The sequence below is a fragment of the Gymnoscopelus microlampas genome (assembly GCF_963454915.1).
Source record: "Gymnoscopelus microlampas genome assembly, chromosome: 15".
In the NCBI taxonomy this organism is placed as follows: Eukaryota; Metazoa; Chordata; class Actinopteri; order Myctophiformes; family Myctophidae; genus Gymnoscopelus; species Gymnoscopelus microlampas.
In genome coordinates, this window is record NC_139952.1 from 4,767,059 (window position 1) to 4,794,719 (window position 27,661).

General features: G+C 40.2%; 1 protein-coding gene across 1 annotated transcript in view; it reads left to right on the top strand.

Moving 5' to 3' along the window:
* Nucleotides 1-5,791: 5,791 nt before the first annotated feature.
* Nucleotides 5,792-27,661, top strand: part of LOC311061592 (uncharacterized protein) — a gene marked incomplete at its 3' end in the record, with an annotated part of 30,441 nt that continues 8,571 nt past the window's right edge. Inside the window, exons 1-3 of the mRNA XM_084080278.1 lie at nucleotides 5,792-5,888; nucleotides 15,038-15,379; nucleotides 23,123-23,464. Of these exons, the coding sequence (XP_083936404.1) occupies nucleotides 5,804-5,888; nucleotides 15,038-15,379; nucleotides 23,123-23,464 (769 nt within the window). The 5' untranslated portion in view covers nucleotides 5,792-5,803. The remainder of the gene's footprint in view (nucleotides 5,889-15,037; nucleotides 15,380-23,122; nucleotides 23,465-27,661) is intronic.

Sequence of the window (27,661 nt, forward strand, 5' to 3'; positions counted from 1 at the left end):
GAAGTGACTCAGTGATTAGGAACCATCAGGGGATCAATCACACTGAAGACAAACATTCTGTGACCAATTGAAAAGGTAAAATAATAGCCTTTTTCATGGCACAGGGATCAACAAGCTTGAAAAAGCCTGGCACTTAAAAACAGCACAAGTACAGTTAACACATTCCCTGCCAGAGGGTTTTTCTTTTTTACTTCCCCCACTGCCAGCATTACATTCAATGTTAAAAAAAACATTTTTTAAGTAGTCACAAAATATTTTCCGTGATCACCGTCCTCACGGTGATCCCCTCATTACACACACACAGGAGTCTCGTAGAATCGTGGAAAAAAATAATCCGATTGCGGTAATCCGTTCCATAACTGCAGCCAATTCGAAAATAGCATGTTTCACCCAAAATAACATGTTAAAAAAAAAAGTACACAGGAGCCGAGATACAGGATTTTAAAGTAATAAGTTAACCAAGGAGTGAATGGAGCTAGAAATCTTTGGATCACGATATCTCTGGTTCTGTGTGGATAGATTGAATTTATTTTTTTATTTTTTTTGAAAAACGGTTATACTCGTGGTTGGGCAGATAACGGGGTATTTTTCCAACAACGAGTATAACCGTTGTTGGTAGGTAATGTGTTAAAACACTTTGTCGAAAAGGTCCGTTCAAAAAAGTCCTTGCGATCTTGTTTCCATTGGAGTCCTTCTATTCAATTCATAAAACATTTAAAGCAGCACCAACAGTCCAAATATCATCGAATATCCATGTCTCTCCAGCACTTTATTAAACAGAAAATACATTTTCAGGTAGGTGACAAAATGTCAGCCAATCAGGAGAGAGTACCCATTTATCAGCTTCATTCTTTTAGTCTTCCAGTTCCAAATGTGTCTGCTCATTTATTTGTGTCATCCCTTCCAATTTCACTTGTTTAATTTATATCCTGACTGAGTTCTCTATCCTGATTGGATACATTTGGTATCCCGACCTGAAAATGCATTTTCTGTTTATTAAAGAGCTGGAGAGACACTCCTGTTACTGAACAAACACTACTATCAGAATATAGAGCTATTTAACACTTATTTTAACCGAAGAAAATCACTTACCATACCTTTAATGTAATTGTACTTTCAGCAGCTAGAACGTATTAACCCATTAAAACCGTGAAAGCATCTGTGTCATCTTAGATTTTGGCTATTCAAAAATAGTAGATATACAAGTGCCGTGCTATGAGCTTGTAGATCTTTTTTTTTTGCAAATCTTTGAATATATATATATTTTTAAAGTGACATTTTAACTCAAATCTTTGCTTGTGGGGGGTCCCTGGAACAAAATATTTTGAGATGGGGGTCGGCGGGCAAATACTTATCATTTTGGGGAGTCCTTGACATGAGAACCACTGACATAGAAACATAAGTTTTTCTGAAAACTGTGAGAAGTCACTTTGTAGAATCGGCCTCAGGCCTTAATGGGTTAACTCAATGAGAGAATGTATAAGAATGAAAATTCTGATCATTGGTTTCACTCTCTACACCTACAGCATAGACAGCCAGGGTCCCTGACACAACAAAATCCTGTTAAGTGGGGGTCCGCAGCCTTATATGCGTATCAATCTGGGGTGTCCTTGACATGAAAATGTGTGAGAACAAAATTAGTACACAATTGCCAAATCGCTATTATTTGAGATAATTACTTTTTTGCAATTACTTTTTCATAATCATTTCCATGTTGAAAAATATTCATACATTTTCCAAAAATAGCAGAAATAGCAGATCTATAAGCTTTTTTAAATTATTTTTTATGGTAATTTATTAGTATATTTAAGTTATTTATCATATCTGCCCCTGTGCAAATTTTGATTATGAAGCTGAAAAGGCAAGCAGAAAAAAAGCTTGTAGATCGGCTATTTTCACAATGGTCGCCTCTTACTTTCGTAATATTTGACAATTTGGTATTAAAAAGGTCTTAGAAGTCAACCCATTTAAACCTGAGGCCGATTCTAAAAACGTCCCTAGTTTGGGAGCCACTGTCTTAGACCACCTATCTATCCACCTATTACTGATGTTTGACCCATATTTTATCAAAAAGTGCAGCATTTTTTAATCAAGTTGAAAACCTCGCATTTGGTTTCTGTTTGAGAACATTTAACTTGAAAACTGGAGTTTGACCCGATGATGAAGAGCCTTGGCTCGAAACGTAAATTACATTGGAGCAGATGAGTGTGCGGGTTTTATCATTTTTCTTCAGTCCAATAAAATTAGAAATGAGACATTCTGCATTATGAGTAAGCTTAATGTGGTACTGTAAGTCTATTTTGACAACAATGCTTTACTACATTCTTTACTCAAATACAACTTCTGAATGCAGGAATTCGACTTGTAACAGAATATTTATAGATTGTGGTGCATTGCTACTTTTACTTAAACACAACATCTGTGTGCTTCTTCCACCACTGAGTTTAACCACTGAAGTCCCTGTATACATAGTTTAATAGTGAAAATAATAGAAAATGTTCACCTATAATTATGACTTGATTGAATGTTGTTTCAATTCTTCACACAAAGCAGCTTTAAAGAACTGATTTTGGTTTTCAGTTGGAAATATTCCTACCAATTCAATGTTTTTTACAAAGGTTTATTTATTTCACTAATTAACACTTTAATTAAGCAAAGAGCTGCTTCCCATTCATACATGTCATGAGTCTATTTGTCCAGCAGGGGACAGAAGCGTCCAGGTACTCTGTTCTATTCATTTACACTGTCTGACTGAAATATTTTCCTGCTTGATCTTTCAATTGTGTTTGATTTTTGTTTTGATTTTATCTACGCTGGAAAAATGTTTTAATAAAAGCTGGAAAAATGTTTTAATAAAAGCTGGAAAATATTTGTTTTTCAAAGAACATTTTGATATATTTGTCAATAAATAATTACCTTGGTTCAAAGCTAATTTTGTGTTGATTATTTTCTAAACTATATTGCGTATTCAGGTGACTTGTTGATGTTTTCATTAAACTCTTTTCTTAACAGTAGATGATATACAGTATATGTTGCATATTTAGCAACAAGTTTACAAGCTTTTTTGTCATGCACCGTTGCTCCGATCCGCACCAAACCTGGCACAAACGCTTGTTCAGGGGTCTGCCATTAGAATAGTCACACAGGGGTCCACAGCCACACTGTTAAGTGGTTAACGTAATAATGTATTTATTTTCAGGGTCTGCTGAGCCCCCATAAAGGTCTGATATAGAATCACCCATGGTCTCAACAGTCTCAAGTCACCTCTGTTCATAAAAGTCTAAATATCTTTGTTGTCCTTTCTGGTGTCTGGCCACTGGACCTTCTGAGTACACTAGAGACGACCAGTTCTCAATCTTTTTTTTAATTTCAAGGACCTCCACAACTCTGAGAGTGTACAAATGGAACCAAATGTTTCCTTTTGTACACTCTCAGAGTTACAAACATCTGGAGCCTCCTCAAGGAACCACGATGGTCCCAGGACCGCACTTTGAGAACCACTTCTAGAACAGGGGTGGGCATGAGGCCTTTATGGGCATACATGATCTACTTAGCTGTTTATTACTTTCACCAGACAGTGAAAATCACCACCACTTTTGCTTTATATTATAGCCTGCTAATTCAAATCAAAATGCAAACACAGCATAAGTCAGTAGTTTAATAATAGGAATAATGTAAGATAAATTGTGGTCTTGCAAAGTGTCATGCACTTCAAACGCTAAAAGAATATATTATATATATATATATACATACACACACACACACACACACGGAAGATACCGATGACAGCACTTGATCCAGTTTCATGTACTTTATGGCCCTCATTTCATTTTCATGTCCTTATTTCATGTTCTCACTTTACCGTCAGTTGAAGGAATGTTGTGAAATGAAAAAGAAAAAAGGGTCTTTCCTAGTTCCTTCTATTCACCATTAACGTGCAGTTGTTTCTGCTGAAACAAATAATACTTAATTTACTGCAGTGCTGACAACACTATCCAGTTTCATGCACGGCACACACATATGCATACGGCTGATATTTCACATCCTTCATTCTTTTTCTATGCAGAAAGTGTCTTTCAAATGTCCCTTTCTTCTCCATTTCCCATTCAATATGACAAAAAAAAAGAAAGAAAATGCATCCTACTGATGGTGGCATCATTAGTTGTGATTTCAAAATGAATAGTACTAAACCGGGAACGCATCTGTGTCATTTTTTTTTATTTATTTGGGCTATTCAAAAATAGCAGATATACAAGCTCATAGCGCGGCACCGAATGCCGTGCTATGAGCTTGTAGATCTGCAATTTTTTTGAAAAATCGTGACAATTTATGCGAATCTTTGAATATATATTATATAATATTTTTAAAGCGGACATTTGTAACTCAAGTCTTTGCTTCTGGGGGTCCCTGGCTGGAACAACATATTTGGAGATGGGGGTACACAGCCAAATACATATAATTTTGGGGGCCCTTGACATGAAAAAGTTTGAGAACCAGTGATATTGTAGCAACATAAGTAAAAAAAAGAAAAAGAAAAAAGACTGTTAGGATTTAGAAGACATTTGTAGAATCCACCAGAAGCAAAGATTTGAGTTTTAAAAAATCGCTTTGAAAAAGAATATATATATATATTCAAGGATTTGCACACATTTTCACGATTTTCCAAAAATAAATCTTAAAATGACACCAATGATGCTTTCCCGGTCTTAATGGGTTAACAGTCCAGTACTGAACAGGTGTAATAGTAGCAGTCCAGTACTAACTACTAAACAGGTTTAATAAGGGGCGGCAGTGGTAGAAGATAGAGCGGGAGCTTGGGAACCGGATGGTTCCCAGTTCGATCCCGGGCTCCCCCAGAGTTAGTGTCGAAGTGTCCTTGAGCAAGACGCTGAACCCCTAATTGCTCCCGGTGAGCAGGATGGTGCCTTGCATGGTTTCCTCCGCCATCGGTGTGTGAATGTGTTTGAATCCAACCTGTGATAAACAATAAGTTGAAGGATAAATGTAGATCTGTGCATGTTGTTCACATCATGTTTACTTTATATTATTTATGATCCTGACAAAGTATACATTTATTGTTTTTTTTTTCTTTCTTACATTTTGGAAGAAAACAGTGAACAAATAAATCAATCAATGTCAGATATTTAAATCCAGACACTAGTGTACGCTATAAAGTGACTGTAGAAGCTTCTTCTCTATAGTAACAATATTACATTGATTAAATATATTCTTACACTGAGAGTTCTTGGTGATTAATCCAGAAGTCAGTCTGTCTGTCTGTCTGTCTGTCTGTCTGTCTGTCTGTCTGTCTGTCTGTCTGTCTGTCTGTCTGTCGCAATGTGAGCTTGTAGATCTGCTATTTTCAAAAGATTTTTATACAGTTTGAAAACTTGAAATGGGACATTCTGCATAATCAGTACTTTTACTTTTGTACTTTGAAGTATATTTTGATACCAATACTTCTGTACTTTTACTCAAGTGAATTTTGACAGACAGACAGACAGACAGACAGACAGACAGACAGACAGACAGACAGACAGACAGACAGACAGACAGTTTGATTTGATGAAGATTGTCAATCTTAATTCGTCAAGATTCAAGTAAAGTTCAAGTAATAGTAGATAATATTCTAATGAATTTACATACATCATGAAGTGACTTGTGGAGACATGCACACGCCTATAGTTTGTATTGGCCAGTGCGCTCAGTGCTGTATTTCAGAACGCAGTGACTTGTAGAGACATGCATTGACATGCAGGTGAAAACGAAAGTAAATGTGTTCTTTTCTCAAGGAGCAACAACAATGATGGAGTTCAGTGTTTGTTCCATGAAGTCATGGATGTGGATTTATTTCATATGGAGCAGCTGTTACAACACATCTGTGACAGGTAACGTTATATACAACTTATTATTACAACTTAAAGGTTATTACAGTGGAGTGACGATAGAGAAGGAGCGGCTGTAGATGTGTTCGTGGCACCGTGGCAGCGGTGGCCTAGTGGTTATAGGGGCGGCCTTGATACCGGAAGGTCCCTAGTTCGATCAACATCAATCATGAATCACCGCTGAATAGCCCTTGACCAAGGCTTCCATGCAGGGTCCGGCTGGAAACAAGTTTCGTACTTAGTCCGACACCCTGGGTGAACAACAAACTTTGCTTTGCTTTGCTTTGCTTTGCTTTGCTTTGCTTTGCTTTGCTTTGCTTTGTTCAGTGCAGGGCTTCTCAAAGTGGGTGCCGTGACACCCTAGGGTAGGGTGTCTTGACACCTCAGAATACTTCTTTGATAATATTTGGAATTGATCAGTGTCACTTCTGTTGAACCACACAAGACATTTACACACCGGGGGGATTTTTACATGCGATTATAATTCGATCATTAAAAAAATAAAAAACGTATAAAGTCAAAGCAAGTTTCCACATCAAAGACGAAGTTTTGCGGAGAGAGAGAGAGAGAGAGAGAGAGAGAGAGAGAGAGAGAGAGAGAGAGAGAGAGAGAGAGAGAGAGAGAGAGAGAGAGAGAGAGAGAGAGAGAGAGCATCGGGTAGCTGTGTTCCGTCAGCAGAAATAACGGAGCAGAAATAAGACTTCCGGTTGACGATCCCTTCAGAATAAGAGTACCCTCTAGAGTAAAAAGAAACCATTGAAAATCATTGAAAAACGGTTCATTTGCACATTAAAACTATAAATTAAGCATTTAAACGAAGCTATACAACACATATTATGTTTCTGTGTAACAAAAACGTTTTTTAAAAGATAAAAAATGTATCTAAATGGATAAATGTTGTTCAATGGAGTGCATAGCCTATAGAAATTGGACACTGGACCGGAGACGGACACGTGTGCCAACACTTGTGACATACTCACGCGTTCGGGGAGACCCCCTCTACAACGCCACACTCTCCGCTAAGCGGCACAGGTGTAAAAAAAAGTGTGGCGGACCGTCCAGTGAGGTCAGAGGTCAGAAAAGTGCCGTTTACAGTGCGTAGCCTATACCAATTGGACACTGGACCGGAGACGGACACGTGTGCCAACACTTGTGACATACTCACGCGTTCGGGGAGACCCCCTCTACAACGCCACACTCTCCGCTAAGCGGCACAGGTGTAAAAAAAAGTGTGGCGGACCGTCCAGTGAGGTCAGAGGTCAGAAAAGTGCCGTTTTCAGTGCGTAGCCTATACCAATTGGACACTGGACCGGAGACGGACACGTGTGCCAACACTTGTGACATACTCACGCGTTCGGGGAGACCCCCTCTACAACGCCACACTCTCCGCTAAGCGGCACAGGTGTAAAAAAAAGTGTGGCGGACCGTCCAGTGAGGTCAGAGGTCAGAAAAGTGCCGTTTTCAGTGCGTAGCCTATACCAATTGGACACTGGACCGGAGACGGACACGTGTGCCAACACTTGTGACATACTCACGCGTTCGGGGAGACCCCCTCTACAACGCCACACTCTCCGCTAAGCGGCACAGGTGTAAAAAAAAGTGTGGCGGACCGTCCAGTGAGGTCAGAGGTCAGAAAAGTGCCGTTTTCAGTGCGTAGCCTATACCAATTGGACACTGGACCGGAGACGGACACGTGTGCCAACACTTGTGACATACTCACGCGTTCGGGGAGACCCCCTCTACAACGCCACACTCTCCGCTAAGCGGCACAGGTGTAAAAAAAAGTGTGGCGGACCGTCCAGTGAGGTCAGAGGTCAGAAAAGTGCCGTTTACAGTGCGTAGCCTATACCAATTGGACACTGGACCGGAGACGGACACGTGTGCCAACACTTGTGACATACTCACGCGTTCGGGGAGACCCCCTCTACAACGCCACACTCTCCGCTAAGCGGCACAGGTGTAAAAAAAAGTGTGGCGGACCGTCCAGTGAGGTCAGAGGTCAGAAAAGTGCCGTTTACAGTACATAGCCTATACCAATTGGACACTGGACCGGAGACGGACACGTGTGCCAACACTTGTGACATACTCACGCGTTCGGGGAGACCCCCTCTACAACGCCACACTCTCCGCTAAGCGGCACAGGTGTAAAAAAAAGTGTGGCGGACCGTCCAGTGAGGTCAGAGGTCAGAAAAGTGCCGTTTTCAGTGCGTAGCCTATACCAATTGGACACTGGACCGGAGACGGACACGTGTGCCAACACTTGTGACATACTCACGCGTTCGGGGAGACCCCCTCTACAACGCCACACTCTCCGCTAAGCGGCACAGGTGTAAAAAAAAGTGTGGCGGACCGTCCAGTGAGGTCAGAGGTCAGAAAAGTGCCGTTTACAGTACATAGCCTATACCAATTGGACACTGGACCGGAGACGGACACGTGTGCCAACACTTGTGACATACTCACGCGTTCGGGGAGACCCCCTCTACAACGCCACACTCTCCGTTAAGCGGCACAGGTGTAAAAAAAAGTGTGGCGGACCGTCCAGTGAGGTCAGAGGTCAGAAAAGTGCCGTTTACAGTACATAGCCTATACCAATTGGACACTGGACCGGAGACGGACACGTGTGCCAACACTTGTGACATACTCACGCGTTCGGGGAGACCCCCTCTACAACGCCACACTCTCCGCTAAGCGGCACAGGTGTAAAAAAAAGTGTGGCGGACCGTCCAGTGAGGTCAGAGGTCAGAAAAGTGCCGTTTTCAGTGCGTAGCCTATACCAATTGGACACTGGACCGGAGACGGACACGTGTGCCAACACTTGTGACATACTCACGCGTTCGGGGAGACCCCCTCTACAACGCCACACTCTCCGCTAAGCGGCACAGGTGTAAAAAAAAGTGTGGCGGACCGTCCAGTGAGGTCAGAGGTCAGAAAAGTGCCGTTTACAGTACATAGCCTATACCAATTGGACACTGGACCGGAGACGGACACGTGTGCCAACACTTGTGACATACTCACGCGTTCGGGGAGACCCCCTCTACAACGCCACACTCTCCGCTAAGCGGCACAGGTGTAAAAAAAAGTGTGGCGGACCGTCCAGTGAGGTCAGAGGTCAGAAAAGTGCCGTTTTCAGTGCGTAGCCTATACCAATTGGACACTGGACCGGAGACGGACACGTGTGCCAACACTTGTGACATACTCACGCGTTCGGGGAGACCCCCTCTACAACGCCACACTCTCCGCTAAGCGGCACAGGTGTAGAAAAAAGTGTGGCGGACCGTCCAGTGAGGTCAGAGGTCAGAAAAGTGCCGTTTACAGTGCATAGCCTATACAAATTGGACACTGGAGTTATTGATAGATATGTGTGGATACTCCCACAAAACAGACATGGCTATGGACAAGCCTTGCTTCTACTTCAGTTTACCAGTTTGACATCAGTATAAAATTTCAATACCATTAATAAAGGCACACACCAACATCTTGTTCTGTGTCTCTCTCCGTTCCTGAGATATGACTGATGTAACATTGACTGTGACCATGATTGTGAAAGCCATTTTTATAGGGCAGCCTAGAGATCATTTCTACCAAGTTCCATGAACAATTGCTGGCTGTATAGGCTATTAAACGCTGACTCAAGTAACAGTCTTGCTCACTCAGAGTCAAAGTCAAATGACGGTGATAGGTATTACTATATAAACTAATGCGAGAACTGCAGTATATTTAACACAACCCCAATTTGACTCCAGTAAACAACACTGTCATTTAACATTAAAGGGATAGTTCACCCCCAAAATGACTTTTTTTCTATTGATTATACACCCCATGGTGACTTGAATTCATGGAGATTTTTTTAGTTTTTGTCGCATTCCTAAGCCAATAATATGATGACCGGCGGCAGCTAATGGCGTCTCCTACCATTAGCATCTTTACGCCAGTTATCAAATTATTGGCTTAGGAATGCAACAAAAACAAAAAAGTCTACATGAATTCAAGGCTTTATGGGGTGTGTAATTGATAGAAAATAAGTCATTTTTTGGGTGAACTATCCCTTTACAATAGTGTATACGTTTTGTAAGTGACTATGTAGTGACGTTAGGTAAGTGACTATAGCAGAACCCCACAATTTTTAACATTCACAATTATAAAGAATATAAATAATGAATGAAAATAAACTTTTTAAGTGCATACTTTTAGTGGCATGTCTATTACATGTGTACCAGCTTAATATCAATCAGGTAATGGATGTGGAGCCATTTCAAAATGTGTGACATTTTCAAAGAGAACTCAAGAGGGATTTATTTGTCACTTACTCAATACAGGTACAAGCAGTGAAATGTTGGGACCTGTTTCTACAGAGATTGTGCTAACACAACCAATGTCTTTTTAAAATTATAGATAACAGAAATAAAATTAAAGTACAGATGGAATGGTATGTATGATAAACCTCTTAAAACATGTATGATAATCTGTAGCAGCAGTGCCAAATGTGCAAAAATAGAAGACAGCAACGCATTGCAGGCTTGCAGGCTTATGCAAAGGCTAAAATGTAATTAGATAAAATGTAATTAGATACCATGTTATGTAGACAGATGCCAGGCCATTGTTGACCTGCCATCCTATAGTTTGAATAGTTTCAATGTAGAGATTATAGATTTTTTGGGGGGATAGGAAGCTGTTCGACTGATGATTCTTGGTTTACATATGATCCTAGATTACTATTTCTATGCATTTGATGTATTACCTTGCTTACTGTAAATCGCTCTGGATTAAGAGCGTCTGCTAAATGCCTAAATGCCTAAATTGTAAATCACATTGTGAGCTTGTATCGCCTATTTTAACTATTTTAAAATAGTCCCAGTCCCACACGTACAGTCCCAGTCGGCAAAGTGTCACCTGGTACTACCAGGTGACCAATTGACACTTATTTGCACAATGTGCACTGACAAGTGATTCTGACGTATATCTGTATGCAAATCGTCTATTTTCACTATTTCAAAAATGTTTTAGAGGGGGTCTGAAAATGACTGTTTTCTGACCCCTGACCTCACTGGACGGCCCGCCACTTTTCAAAATACACCTCTCCCGCTTAGCGGAGAGTGTGGTGTTGTAGAGGGGGTCTCCCTGAACGCGTGAGTATGTCACAAGTGTTGGCACACGTGTCCGTCTCCAGTCCAGTGTCCACTATTGTCTGAAAACGGCACTTTTCTGACCTCTGACCTCACTGGACGGTCCGCCACACTTTTTTCTACACCTGTGCCGCTTAGCGGAGAGTGTGGCGTTATAGAGGGGGTCTCCCTGAACGCGTGAGTATGTCACAAGTGTAGGCACACGTGTCCGTCTCCGGTCCAGTGTTCAATTTGTATAGGCTATGCACTGTAAACGGCACTTTTCTGACCCCTGACCTCACTGGACGGCCCGCCACTTTTCAAAATACACCTCTCCCGCTTAGCGGAGAGTGTGGTGTTGTAGAGGGGGTCTCCCTGAACGCGTGAGTATGTCACAAGTGTTGGCACACGTGTCCGTCTCCAGTCCAGTGTCCACTATTGTCTGAAAACGGCACTTTTCTGACCTCTGATCTCACTGGACGGTCCGCCACACTTCTTTCTACACCTGTGCCGCTTAGCGGAGAGTGTGGCGTTGTAGAGGGGGTCTCCCTGAACGCGTGAGTATGTCACAAGTGTTGGCACACGTGTCCGTCTCCGGTCCAGTGTTCAATTTGTATAGGCTATGCACTGTAAACGGCACTTTTCTGACCTCTGACCTCACTGGACGGTCCGCCACACTTTTTTTTACACCTGTGCCGCTTAGCGGAGAGTGTGGCGTTGTAGAGGGGGTCTCCCCGAACGCGTGAGTATGTCACAAGTGTTGGCACACGTGTCCGTCTCCGGTCCAGTGTCCACTATTGTCTGAAAACGGCACTTTTCTGACCTCTGACCTCACTGGACGGTCCGCCATACTTTTCTTTACACCTCTTCCGCTTAGCGCCGAGTGTGGCGTTGTAGAGGGGGTCTCCCTGAACGTGTGCGTATGTCAAAAGTGCTAGCGCCAACAGCCGTCTCCTGTCCAGTGTTGTCTGAAAATGGCACTTTTCTTACCTCAGGCCGCACTGGGCGGCCTGCCACTTTCCTTTTTTTACAAATTATCTCTCAAATGTTCACCAGCATTCTGTACTGGTCTGTATCCATTTTCTATCAAGTTTATGGGCGCTCAGTTATGGAGAAGTACACACACACACACACACACACACACACACACACACACACACACACACAAACTACAAATTTACTAATATTTCTGTCCTCTATCTTTTTTATGCTGTGTTTCCATGTTGTATATATGTTGTTAAATAATATACATTTTTAATGATTTTTTTCTGATTACATTTGTATTTGTATTGTATTTTAGTTTTTAAATCGGTGAGATCAACTTTATAAACCCCAAATTCTTCTTTTTTTTTAATCTCACCTGCACTATCTACTATTATTATTTGTAGCATATTTTGTGGTCTCTTTTATCATTGTTTATTTGCTTCTGCAATAAACAATATTATATCATCATCATTTTCCAAGAGTGACCTGGCCTAGAGTCAGCATTATTACAACAATGGACAAACAATACAAAAACAATACATATATATATAACACACACAAATCAATATCCAGTTAAAGTGCAAAACAGTGCTAAGTGCACATTTAATGGGGGTCAATAGCCAATTTCAAACTGGAACAACCATTTAAAAAGACATACTGTACATCATAAATGTATTTTTTAAATACAATTGTGTCTTTTTTTTTTAACTTGCCACTTAGAAGTGTTTTAGTATGAGCCATTTAAAAGGCATACATCATAAATGTATTTTTAAATTAGATTTGTGTCTTTTAAAAAACATAAAAAATTCACGATCTTATTTTGAAGGCAACCGGAACCCTTATTTCTGCTAGGTCGAAAACCGGAAGTCCAATTTCTGCTGACGGAACGGAGCTGCATCGGGTCATCCCGCGCATAGAGAGAGAGAGAGAGAGAGAGAGAGAGAGAGAGAGAGAGAGGGAGAGAGAGCGAGAGAGAGAGAGAGAGAGCGCGCGCGCGAGAGAGAGAGAGAGAGAGAGAGAGAGAGAGAGAGAGAGAGAGAGAGAGAGACAGACAGACAGACAGACAGACAGACAGACAGACAGACAGACAGACAGACAGACAGACAGACAGACAGACAGACAGACAGACAGAGCATCAGGGGTCCTTGGGAGTGTTCCAGGGGGTCCCCAGCAGTTTAACCACTTTAACTATATAGCTATATCAGCTATTTGAAAATATCCGATCTAAGCTCACAAGGAGTCACAATGCCATTGCCACATGTTGTGAGCTTGTAGATCGGCTATTTTCAAAAGATTTTAATATATTTTATACATTTGAAAACGTGTGAAATGGAACATTCTGCATAACGAGTACTTTAAGTATATTTTCATAATTCCAGACTTTTACTTGTAACAGAGTAGCCTAGTTCTACATTGTGGTATTGATACTTTTGCTACAACATTTGAGTACTTTTTTTCCACCACAGCCAATAGAAAACAGCAACGTTGTCAGTAATGACAAGATGATTTGTCTTTTTTTTTTTGTCTTTATTTCTGATATTTTATAATTAAATTCTGTTATGAAAATTCACCTAGAAACTGTTTGAGCTATAATATAATATCTGTACCAATACCAAGGTTCTGTTCTCAAGGTCCATACTGGGTGTAGGCCTACCCAACACTTCTATTCTTTTTATTTTTATTATTCAATAAAACCTAGCTCCAATCGGAACCTCAAACCTCCGCTGTATAGACCAATTATTTGTTTACTAACATTGAGACTGGACGCACAGGTGATTGTTTCACGCAATCAATTCCCAACCTGTTATTTCGGGCTGCGCTGGTTTCAGCACACCCCAACCCCCTCTTGTGTGTTGGCTAGTGAGGCGCGTCCTAGCGAGACCTGATAGAATGGGTTTCATTGCACGCATACTGGTTGCACGCATACTGGTTCTTATCAGTGTGACGTCGTCTGTTAAGGGGTCTATAGCTCCGAGATGAGGTTCCATGTTTATCTCTGGTTGAAAAATGTCCGCACATTTTCCACTTTACATGTTTCTTACCTCTTTCTGCACATCGTATCCAAAAAGTAAAGGTTTTCTGAAATGCTCACAGATGTTTGAAATTTTAACTCACCATAAAATCTATCCAACGAGTTGGAAAAAGCACTTTATTCGCCTCTCTCCTCCGCCGGTTACATGTTTTTAAGACATTGCGCAAGAGTTGCGCCCATAGAGATAACATTACTGATTGCCCTACTGGTCAAATGTTGAATTGCATCTTCTAATGCATAATATTATTGAACCGGCTGAGGAGAGAAGCGATTTAAACACTTTTTTCAACTCGTTGGATGGATTGTATGGTGAGTTAAAATTTCAAACATCTGTGATCATTTCAGAATACCTTTACTTTTTGGATACGATGTGCAGAAAGGGGTAAGAAACATGTAAAGTGGAAAATGTGCGGACATTTTTCTACCATACGGCACCGCTCCACGTAGGACCTCATCTCGGAGCTACATAGCGGAGGGAGAGGTACTAAATGGGGCTAAATAAAACCATGACCAGATCAAGTAACTAGTACATTTACTCAAGTACGGTACTTAAGTACAATTTTGAAGTACGTTTACTTTACTGGAGTATTTCCAATGTTCAGTACTTTTACTTCTCCACTACATCTCAGAGACAAATATTGTACTTTTACTCAACTATAATTATTTTAAAACTTTAGTTACTAGTTACTTTGTAGATTCTGATTATTATTTCAGAACATACATTAACCACTTCAGCCCTATATACATTCTGGCTATTTGAAAATAGCAGATCTACAAGCTCAATGCTTCCCATGATGACGCATTGTGAGCTTGTAGATCTGCTATTTTCAAGTTTTTTATATGTTTTGAAAACTTGAAATGGGACATTTCTGCATAATGAGTACTTTTGCTTTTGTACTTTTAAGTATATTTTGATACCAGTACTTTTGTACTTTTACTCAAGTGAATTTTGAATTCCGGACTTTTACTTGTAACAGAGTATTTCTACATTGCAGTATTACTTAAGTACTCTAAATACATTGTTTTGTTTTAAGGACAACGTCGGGTCATAGGGTCATCTCAGCCTGTGAGGGCCATGGAGGGAGATGATGTCATCCTTCCTTATCACACTGAACCACCTGAGAACATGGAGAAGAGGTCGGTGGTGTGGTGGAGATCTGACCTGACGCCTATCGATGTGCACCATCTCTCTGATGGACGTGTCATTACTGACTATCAGAACCCGTTGTACAAAGGGAGGACGTCTCTGTTTGATGATCAGTTGTCTCATGGTAACATCTCACTGAAGCTGACCAGGGTGGAGCTCTCAGACCAGGGGAGGTACATGTGTTCTGTTCTACACCTGAGCATCAGCATTGGTATCCAGCTCCTTGTTGGTAAGATTTACTGTTCATAAACAATGGATGTAAAAACAACAATAAAGATCATGACAACATAGCTGTCATTAAGTCAATACTAAAAGGCTCAGGGTCCTATCAGTGAGTCAGGCTGACTGAGAGAGACTCACACACTGACAGTGGTGGAAGAAGTACTCAGATAGTTTTTTACTTAAGTAAAAGTATCAATACCACAATGTAGAAATACTCTTTTACAAGTGAAAGGCCTGTCTTCAAAATGTTACTTGGGTAAAAGTAATAATAATAATAATAATTATTATTATGATTATAATAATAATAAAAGTGCAAAAGTATCGGCATGAAAATACACTTACAGCATCAGAAGTAGTAAATGAGTTGTAAAAGTGGTTACTCATTATAATAATAATAATAATAAGGGTAATAATAATAATAATAATAATAATAGTTTATGATGCACTTTACATTTGGGTAAATCTCAAAGTGCTACAATAAACATTTGTATAAAGAACAGTATAATTTCCACTTAAATGGTTGAAAAGCTTGCAATGTGTCATGATGTGAATAGCCTTACTAAAAAGACAGACAGACAGACAGACAGACAGACAGACAGACAGACAGACAGACAGACAGACATACAGAGCATCAGGGGTCCTTGGGAGTGTTCCAGGGGGTCCCCAGCAGTTTAACCACTTTAACTATAATATATATAGCTACATCAGCTATTTGAAAATATCCGATCTAAGCTCACAAGGAGTCACAATGCCATTGCCACATGTTGTGAGCTTGCAGATCGGCTATTTTCTAAAGATTTTAATACATTTTATACATTTGAAAACTTGTGAAATGGGACATTCTAACAAGTACTTTCTACTTTTGGTAGGACTTTAAGTACATTTTCATAATTCCGGACCTTTACTTGTAACGGAGTAGTTCTGCATTGTGGTATTGATACTTTTACTTAAGTACAACATTTGAGTACTTTTTCCACCGCTGCCAATCTAAAACAGCAACGTTGCCAGTAATGACAAGTTGCTGAGGGATTCTTTACTTCTGATATTTTGTAATTAAATTCTGTTATGAAAATTCACCTTTGAGCTATAATATAATATCTGTACCAATACCAAGGTTCTGTTCTCAAGGTCCATACTGGGTGTAGGTCTACCCAAACACTTCTTTTCTTTTTCTTTTTCAATAAAACCATGACCAGATCAAGTAACTAGTACATTTACTCAAGTACAGTATTAAGCACAATTTTGAAGTATGTTTACTTGGAGTATTTCCAATTTTCAGTACTTTTACTTCTACTCCACTACATCTCAGAGGCAAATATTGTACTTTTACTCCACTACAATTATTTGAAAACTTCAGTCAGGCCACTAGTTACTTTGTAGATTTTGATTATTATTTCAAAACATACATTAACTACAAAAAAAGTTCCATTTTGTTTTCTATTAACCTTTGTATCATGACTTGCGTCAAAAATTATTTAAGAGGTGTAGAAACCCAGACTTGATTTGGTTGGATGACGCACAGAGACTTGCATGGATTTTTGAGCACAGGGTATTTGCACTTGCAGAGTATTTGGAAGGGGCCTGTGACAGACGGGCAAAAAGAACATACATGTGAAGTGTAATTTATTAAGGTTTCGAGGCCAACAGGCTCGAAGCCTTTCTTGGGATACTAGGCTTTCACTATTATTCTTCCGCCGCTTTTGCCAGTTCTGGCCAAACCGCGTGGTCACTTTTTATGAAATTCGGCAATATGGTAGAGGGCTATGCCAAACGGCGAAAACCCGAAACTCACAACCATTGGCCAAAGGGTGGCGCTGTAGCACTCAATTGAAATATGCCAACTTTGAACAGGTACAACTCATGCCCTGTTTGACCCACAGCCATGAAACTTCAATGCACACATGCGTCTCCTCATGCCTAACAACTTTCACTGTTTGACTTTTGACCTCTGACCTTTAGATCTCCCACCATTTCGAATTCTATGAAAAGCAGTAAAAAGCAGTAAAAATCTTACTCCTCCTGGGATGTTTGAGCAATCTGTACGAAACTGTCTACACATGAACTTTGGACCAATGCCGACAGAACTAAGCAAGCGGATTTTCCATAAGTGAAAACGTTAAGCTTTTATAAGCCAATGAAAATTGCATGTTTTATGACAATTATTCATCTGCCCCTAACACATACATGCAGACTCACATTTGTTTGACACTTTGCAATATTGTAGAGGGTCATTCCAAGTATCACTGAAACCAATCTTACTCCAATTGGTCAAAGGGGGGCGCTATAGCAATTTTTTGAAAATGCAAACTTTAAACAGGCAAAAGTCATGCCTCGTTTGGCCGACAGCCGTTAAAACTGCTTACACATGTGCCTTGACTCATGAGGAACACATGTATCACTTTGACCAGTAAGCTCTGCCCTTAGATTGTCTGCAATTTTGAGCAGTTTGAAAAACATTTAAATCCAGGATTTCTGAGCAATTTGCATGAAAGTGTGTCATGTGTGTGAACTCCCTTTTCACTAGTTCAGGTCTGTTGGCCCAATGGCTTAATCATCTGCCTTGATACCGCAGAGTCTCTGGTTCAAATCCCACGTCATGCAGACTTCAACTCAATTGCATTGCACACAACATCATTGTATCAATGAATTAACATGCAATTGATAAATGAAATGCTTATTGAGAGTTGTTATTTTCAATGTATGACGTACTTCATTCCCTCTTTTGTTTTGTTTTGTTGGATTCTCCTTTTTCACTGCCTAAGGCTGTGCATTGAATAGCTTGATCAATACACTGTTAGTCTCATGTGCCAGAGGTCCATGGTTCAAACCCCACTCGTCACAGCTTACATTTAAATTGCATTGTACAAAACATGACCCTGTTAATTCAGACATGTGCAATTTTTAAACAATAACATGAAATGCTTTTGAGAGTAGTTGTTTTTTATGTATGACATACTTTCTTGTGAAAATAGCTGATCTACAATCTCACACCGGAAGAACCTATAGGACGGAAAAACCTATAGATATCAACAGACACCATCAGGGAGGCCATATCTTTAGCTCAATGAGAAGAGAGGCAGCCTGTGAATCCATAGATCGCTGGTTCGATCCCTGTCCCCAACAATGTGTTGAGGTGATCATCATTTGGAATTCCCCCTATTCCCATGGATTGGATCCACCCCTCTCACCTGCTCTCACTCATCACCAATCACACCTGCCACATGCACAGTACAATTTTTAGGTACTTTTACTTTACTACTCTACTCTACTACAATTACAGCAGATGACAGCTTTAGTTACTTGTTACTTTGCAGATGTAATTATTAATACAACACCTACAGTAACCACATACAGCCGATCTACAATGTGACGCGTTATGAGCTTGTATGTATATAATAAGCAACCCATGCTGTATGATAACTTACCACATATGAAATCCAATTCTGTCTATCCAATGGCTCAGTCTGTACTGTGGCCATAGCTGAGTGGTTAGTGAGCCCACCTAGGGAGCCAGAGGCCCTGGTTGCCCCAGGTACGATTCCAGGCCAGGCCAGCAAATGTGTCAATGAAATGAAATTTGTCCCTGAGCAAGACTCTTAACCCCTAATTGCTCACAGGCCCTCATTGGAAACAAGACCGCAAGGACTTTCATGAACGGACCTGGAATTATCCTTATCCTTTACACTGTCTACCCACAAGTCTATAGGTCCCTGGTTCAAACCCCAATTTAACCTGTCCAAATATAATTTACTGAACAAAAATCATGACTCATGCATGCATGTTCACTTCTTCTCTCTCGCACTCTCTCTTACTGCCTCTCTTTCTCACTGCCTCTCTCTCTCTCTCTCTCTCTCCCTCTCTCTCCCTCTCTCTCTCTCTCTTTCTTTTCTCTCCCTCTCTCTCTCTCTCTCTCTGTCTCTCTCTCTCTCCCTCTCTCTCTCTCTCTCTCTCTCTCTCTTTCTTTTCTCTCTCTCTCTCTCTCTCTCTCTCTCTCTCTCTCTCTCTCTCTCTCTCTCTCTCTCTTTCTTTTCTCTCTCTCTCTCTCTCTCTCTCTCTCTCTCTCTCTCTCTCTCTCTCTCTCTCTCTCTCTCTCTCTCTCTCTCTCTCTCTCTCTCTCTCTCTATCTCTCTCTCTCTCTCTCTCTGCCACTCTGTCACTGTCTGTCTGTCTGCCAGTCTGCCACTCTGTCACTGTCTGTCTGTCTGTCTGTCTGTCTGTCTGTCTGTCTCTCTGCCAGTCTGCCACTCTGTCACTGTCTGTCTGTCTGTCTGTCTGTCTGTCTGTCTGCCAGTCTGCCACTCTGTCACAGTCTGTCTGTCTGTCTGTCTGCCAGTCTGCCATTCTGTCACTGTCTGTCTGTCTGCCAGGCTGCCAGTCTGCCACTCTGTCACTGTCTGTCTGTCTGTCTGTCTGTCTGTCTGTCTGTCTGTCTGTCTGTCTGTCTGTCTGTCTGTCTGTCTGTCTGTTTGTCAGTCAGTCTGCCAGTCTGCCACTCTGTCACAGTCTGTCTGTCTGCCAGTCTGCCACTCTGTCACTGTCTGTCTGCCAGTCTGCCAGTCTGCCAGTCTGCCACAGTCTGTCTGTCTGCCAGTCTGCCAGTCTGCCACTCTGTCACTGTCTGTCTGTCTGTCTGCCAGTCTGCCACTCTGCCACTCTGTCACAGTCTGTCTGTATGTATGTCTGTCTGTCTGTCTGTCTGTCTGCCACTCTGTCACAGTCTGCCAGTCTGCCAGTCTGCCACTCTGTCACAGTCTGCCAGTCTGCCAGTCTGCCACTCTGTCACAGTCTGCCAGTCTGCCACTCTGTCAGAGTCTGCCAGTCTGGCAGTCTGCCACAGTCTGTCTGTCTGCCAGTCTGCCAGTCTGCCACTCTGTCACAGTCTGCCAGTCTGCCAGTCTGCCACTCTGTCACTGTCTGTCTGTGTGCCAGTCTGCCAGTCTGCCACTCTGTCACAGTCTGTATGTCTGCCAGTCTGCCAGTCTGCCAGTCTGTCAGTGTCTGTCTGCCACTCTGTCTCTCTCTCTCTCTCTCTCTCTCTCTCTCTCTCTCTCTCTCTCTCTCTCTCTCTCTCTCTCTCTCTCTCTCTCTCTCTCTCTCTCTCTCTCTCTCTCTCTCTCTCTCTCTCTCTCTCTTATTCTCGAAACCGCTCATTGCTGCTTGCAGCTATATTTTGATTTATTTTTGTTTTGTTTTGGGTGTTTGCCAAACGTTTTCCTTTGTGCAGTCTTCTATGAAGAGAATTTGATATTGTTTATTTATGTTTTGGTGTCTAATAATCCCGTAAGGGATGGGTCTTTTTGACAAGACACGGAAATAAAAATTAATTCATTCATTCATTCATTCATACATTAACTACTTAAGCCCATATACATTCTGGCTATTTGAAAATAGCAGATCTACAAGCGCAAAATGTGTTGCATCGCGACGCATTGTGAGCTTGTAGATCTGCTATTTTCAAAACATTTGTATACGTTTTGAAAACTTGAAATGGGACATTCTGCACAGTACTTTTACTTTTACTTTTAAGTATATTTTGCTACCATTACTTCTGTACTTTTACTCAAGTAAATTTTGAATTCCGGACTTTTACTTGTAACAGAGTATTTCTACATTGAAGTATTGATACTTTTACTTAAGTAAAACATTTGAGTACTTTTTCAACGACTGCACTATATGATTGATCACACACTGACATTTCACCAGGATGAGATCCACACACACAACACACTGTACATTTATCTAAATACACATTAAACATTTAAGCAATATTACACGAGAGGGTGTGCTTTACCGTCATTATTGGCACGCCAGTGATGCGGTCAGGAACGAGGCGAAGCCGAGTTCCGCGCGCATCACTGAAGTGCCAATAATGTAAGGTAAAGCACACCCTCGAGTGTAATATTGCGATTATACAACAGTTACCAACAAAACACATCCAAATGTATTGATATTGTGGGGCAATTAATCATAAAAATGTTTCGCTATTGTCCATTTCCCTGTAAAGAGAAGAGTTTTTGACTGAGAGACATTAAATAGTCCCTGTAGCAGCGCTTTGAGTTTGAGGCACCGTCTCATCAACACAGCTGCGCTATCAATGTTTGCGCAGTGGAATGAATTCCAGTAGGCTATATGCTCCGTCGTACGACCGTGTCACGTGGCCGAAATAACTGATCTACAAGCTGACAACGCGTCGCGATGGCGACGCGTTGTGAACTTGTAGATCGGCTATTTTCGCCGTGCGATACCTTTGTACGATAAAGTATAACATACACTGGACTGTTAACGAAATGGGAGTAGTTTTACTTTATACAGGAGGATATTTATAACCTTCTAACCATTGATCAACCGTAAGTCCACCAAATAAGTAAAAATTAACAACATAGTCCATTTTGCATAGCTGTTTGTTCTCCAGTGGCGGCGGTGGGGCTGTCTGTTTGTTTTCCTACCGTGGGACAGCGTGACTTCACAGCACAGCTGTGCGATATGTGGTCTAATCAGGTGTGGACTCAGTGCGGAGTGATTTATTAATGTGATTAGGCCCGTGCTATGATGCTGGTTTGAAGCACGGCTAGATAGCTATTTCAGCCAATCAGATTGCTTGGTCGGAACTACCTGTTGTATAATACACATTAATATCTCTACTCTAAATACATTGTTTTGTTTTAAGGACGACGTCAGGTCATAGGGTCATCTCAGCCTGTGAGGGCCATAGAGGGAGATGATGTCATCCTTCCTTGTCACACTGAACCACCTGAGAACCTGGAGAAGAGGACGGTGTGGTGGTGGAGACATGACCTGCTGAAGCCTAACGATGTGCACCGTCTCCAAGATGGACGTGTCATTATTGACAATCTGAACCCGTCATACAAAGGGAGGACGTCTCTGTTTGATGATCAGTTGTCTCATGGTAACATCTCACTGAAGCTGACCAGGGTGAAGCTCTCAGACCAGGGGAGGTACATGTGTTCTGTTCTACACCCGGGCATCAGCTACAGGTCTATCCAGCTCCTTGTTGGTAAGATTTACTGTTCATAAACAATGGATGTAAAAACAACAATAAAGATCATGACAACATAGCTGTCATTAAGTCAATACTAAAAGGCTCAGGGTCCTATCAGTGAGTCAGGCTGACTGAGAGAGACACTCACACACTGACAGTGGTGGAAGAAGTACTCAGATAGTTTTCTACTTAAGTAAAAGTATCAATACCACAATGTAGAAATACTCTAATACAAGTGAAAGGCCTGTATTCAACATTTTACTTGGGTAAAAGTAATAATACTTATACTAATACTAATACTAATGCTAATACTACTACTACTAATAATAATAATTATTATTATTAGTTTTTCAAAGTATACATTAACCACTTCAGCCCTATATATATTCTGACTATTTTCAAAAGGTTTTGTACGTTTTGAAAACTTGAAATGGGACATTCTGCATAATCAGTACTTTTACTTTTGTACTTTTAAGTATATTTTGCTATCAATACTTTTGTACTTTTATTCAAGTGAATTTTGAATTCCGGACTTTTACTTGTAACAGAGTATTTCTACATTGCAGTATTGATACTTTTACTTAAGTAAAACATTTGAGTACTTTTTTCTATCACTACAGTATATGATTGATCACACACTGAGATTTCACCAGGATGAGATCCACACACAACACACTGTACATTTATCTAAATACACATTAAACATTACACATTAATATCTCTACTCTAAATACATTGTTTTGTTTTAAGGACAACGTCAGGTAATAGGGTCATCTCAGCCTGTGAGGGTCATAGAGGGAGATGATGTCATCCTTCCTTGTCACGTTGAACCACCTGTCAACATGGAGAGGAGGACGGTGGTGTGGTGGAGAGATGACATGACGCCTCAGCATGTGTTCGTGCTCAAAGATGGACATACTAACTACATTCTGAACCCGTCATACAAAGGGAGGACGTCTCTGTTTGATGATCAGTTGTATCATGGTAACATCTCATTGAAGCTGACCAGGGTGAAGCTCTCAGACCGGGGGACGTACGTGTGTTCTGCTCCAGACCTGAACAACAGCACCAGTGAGATTGAGCTCTTTGTTGGTAAGATTTACTGTTCATAAACAATGGATGTAAAAACAACAATAAAGATCATGACAACATAGCTGTCATTAAGTCAATACTAAAAGGCTCAGGGTCCTATCAGTGAGTCAGGCTGACTGAGAGAGACTCACACACTGACAGCGGTGGAAAAAGTACTCAGATAATGTTTTACTTAAAGGAGACACACCATGAATTTAAAAAAACCTATTTGATATTTAATATCATATGGTGTATGTCCCTCAAACCATTTTCAAAAGGTTTGAGCCTAAATCAACACTCAGATATACTCATCCCAAGTCAATTCTCTCAGGCTTATAAAGCACTTTCAGCTGCAATACCAAAACGTCCTGTTGGGCAGAGGGGTGCTGTACTGCGGTACCTGAGCAATTCTGTCTGTCAAAATACATGGGCAGAAAGTTTCGTGAGGTAAGCAAACTTGCCATTCTGGGATGGCCTGTTCAGACACGCCCATTCTGAAAATCTCTGAAATGAGAATGAATGACTGAATGTTAAAAAATATAATTTTTTTTGGGCTAAAAGAGACACTGGGGAGCCCAAAAAAAAAAAAAAAAAAAAAAAAGTGAAATTCATGGTGTGTCTCCTTTAAGTAAAAGTATTAATACCACAATGTAGAAATACTCTATTGCAAGTGAAAGTCCTGTAGTCAAAAATTTACTTGGCTAAAAGTAATAATAATTATTATCATAATAAGGGTAATAATAATAATAATAAGGGTAATAATAATAAGGGTAATAATAATAATAATAATAATAATAATTATTATTATTATTATTATTATTATTATTATTATTATTATTATTATTATATAGTTTATGATGCACTTTACATTTGGGCAAATCTCAAAGTGCTACAACAAACATTTGCATAAAACCATTGTCATGTATAATGTCCACTTAAATGTGTCAACATGTTTCAAAAGCTTGCAACGTGTCATGATGTGAATAGCCTCAGTATAACATTTAAGTGGTTACTGGTTAATGTATGTTTTGTAATAATTATCTAAATCTGCAAACTTGTAAATAAAGCTGTCAAATAATTGTAGTGTAATCAAAAGTACAATATGTGCTTCTGAGATTTGCATTCTTAAGCATAACTTTCATTTAAGTGTTTTCCTTGACTAAATGAAATTTTCCTTCCTTACTTAAGTAAACGTATAAATACTGCAATGTAGAAATACTCTGTTACAAGCGAAAGTCTGGTATTCAAACTTTAATTAAGTAAAAGTACAAAAGTATTGGTATCAAAATGTATTTAAAGTACTCATTGTGCAGAATGTCCCATTTCAAATGAAGTAAGTTTTCAAATGAATAAAAATCTTTTGAAAATAGCAGATCTACAATGCGTCGCAATGCAACGCATTGTGAGCTTGTAGATCTGCTGATAGGTTCATTATCATTTTACATACACCTTAGGCTCAGATCACACTACAAATAAACACACGCGGACAACTTTGAGATCTCAGTTTTTGACTTGCCGACAAGGAGATGCGCTGACAGTAGTCTAATCACATACTGGCGAGCACACCGACTCACACAAGCTTTTATTACAACAAAACATGTGGGTTGGCTTTAAAAGTAATCAGAGTATCCTTTCAGAAACACAGAAGCAGGGCAGTACTTAGAAAGTACCTAAAGTAATAAGTACAAAAGAATTTTACCCACCCCAATGGAATAAGCACTTCTGTGTGCTCTGCTTAGTCTCCCAGAGATAAGAGTGGTATGTGGCTTCCCTCTAACTATCAATAGACCACATAGTATCACCCCCTTAACTCTCTGCTACTCACACAATAGAAATTAACCTTTATGCATTACTTAGAAGAACACATTAAAAATAAGAACAGAACTTATAAACACACATTACCCCATTTACTTTATGACTGATAATCGGATCCTTCATCTGCTATTTTCAAATGGCCGAAATGTATATAGGGCTGAAGTGGTTACTATATGTTTTGTAATAATAATCAAAATAATCAATAACCAAAAGTAACTAGAAACTAAAGTTTTCAAATAATTGTAATGGAGTAAAATATAATATAATATTTGCCTCTGAGATGTAGTGGAGTAGAATTAAAATACAGACAATTTGAAATACTCCAGTGAAGTAAAAAATACCCCAAATTGTACTTAAGTACAGTACTTGAGTAAATGTACTTAGTTACTTTACACCACTAACCATGACCAAGCTCTGCACCATGGGCCTACTACTGCCTCATGTCTGTGCAATGTCCTCCCCGAACACCTGAGAGCACCACAGTCCACTGATGTTTTTAAAAATGTACTTAAAACCCGCCTTTTTAACAAAGCATTTTCTGAATTATTTCCTATGTCCTGATTTTACCTAGTTTTGGGGTCGCTAAAGCGATCACACTAATGTTATCTTCACTATTTATTGTGGGATCGCCTTAGCTAATGTTATTGGCACTATTTATTCTTTATTAGACCATACCCGGTGAAGGGCGCAGGCAAAAATAGTTGCAAACGTGGGGTTATTGCAGGTCCTGGCGCGCGGTTCCCCCCCCTCGTGCGTCCCGTCGTGCCGCCCCGCCCCTAATCCGAGCAACCGCTTATTAGACCCTAGCAACCACCTGTTTACCTTAGCAACCACCTGTTTTACCCCAGCAAGCATCTATTAGACCCTAGCAACCGCCTATTAGACCCTAGCAACCGGCTATCAGACCCTAGAAACGGCCTATTAGACCCTAGCAATCCCTGTTTTACACTATTCAACACTGTCAACACTATCAAAACTGTTAACACTACTAATAATATAACACCTCCTTTCAAACCTTTAGAACCTTAAACCTTTCAAACCTTAAACATTTAAAACCTTTAGCACTACTAATACTTTAACACCTTTAACACTTATAAAACTATCAATACTCAATACCATCAACATTGTTAGCAATCCCACACTGTTTCTTCAGGAACAGTATTTTCTAGTTATTGTGGGATCGCTTTATTATTCCGCCCGTTTTTTGGCCCCTAACTAATCCTTCATACATTTAAATAGAAACTCCATTCCAACTCTACAATGTTCGGCCTACTTAGGACATATCGGCTACCGTTTTAATCTTTGAAATAAGTTGTACTTTTAAAGATATTCCACTTTTAATTGCAAAAAAAATCCCATTCATTTCAATGGGGAAATTCGTACTTTTTGCTAGAAACTCCGTTCCAACACTACAACGTTCGGCCTACTTAGGACATATCGGCTACCATTCGTTTTTTTTTAAACATTTGTACTTTTAAAGATATTTCACTTTTAATTGCTTGAAAAATCCCATTCATTTCAATGGGGGAATGCCATTTAGCTACAGTGGAGCCTGCTTATTAGACCTTAGCAACACCACATTAGAGCCTAGCAACCACCTATTATACCGTAGCAACAGCCTATTAGACCCTAGCAACCACTGTTTACCCTAGCAACCACCAGATTTACCCTAGCAACTGCATATTAGACCATATAAACTGCATATTAGACCTTAGCAACCCCCTATTAGACCCTAGCAACCGCTTATTAGACCCTAACAACCACCTGTTTTACCATAGCAACCACCTGTTTACCCCAGCAACCACCTATTAGACCCTAGCAACCGGCTATCAGACCCTAGCAACCGGCTATCAGACCCTAGCAATCCCTGTTTTACACTATTCAACACTGTCAACACACTCAAAACTGTTAACACTACTAATAATATAACACCTTTCAAACCTTTCAAATCTTTTAACACCTTTCAAACCTTTTTAACCATAGACCTTTCAAACCTTATAGAACCATAGACCTTTCAAACCTTTAGAACCTTTACTTTAACACCTTTAACACTTATCAAACTATCAATACTCAATACCATCAACATTCTTAGCAATCCCACACTGTTTCTTCAGGAACAGTATTTTCTAGTTATTGTGGGATCGCTTTATAATTCCGCCCGTTTTTTGGCCCCTAACTAGTCCTTCATACATTTAAATAGAAACTCCATTCCAACTCTACAACGTTCGGCCTACTTAGGACATATTATCGGCTACCGTTTGAATTTTTGAAATAAGTTTTACTTTTAAAGATATTCCACTTTTAATTGCTAAAAAAATCCCATTCATTTCAATGGGGAAATTCATACAGATAGATAGATAGATAGATAGATAGATAGATAGATAGATAGATAGATAGATAGAT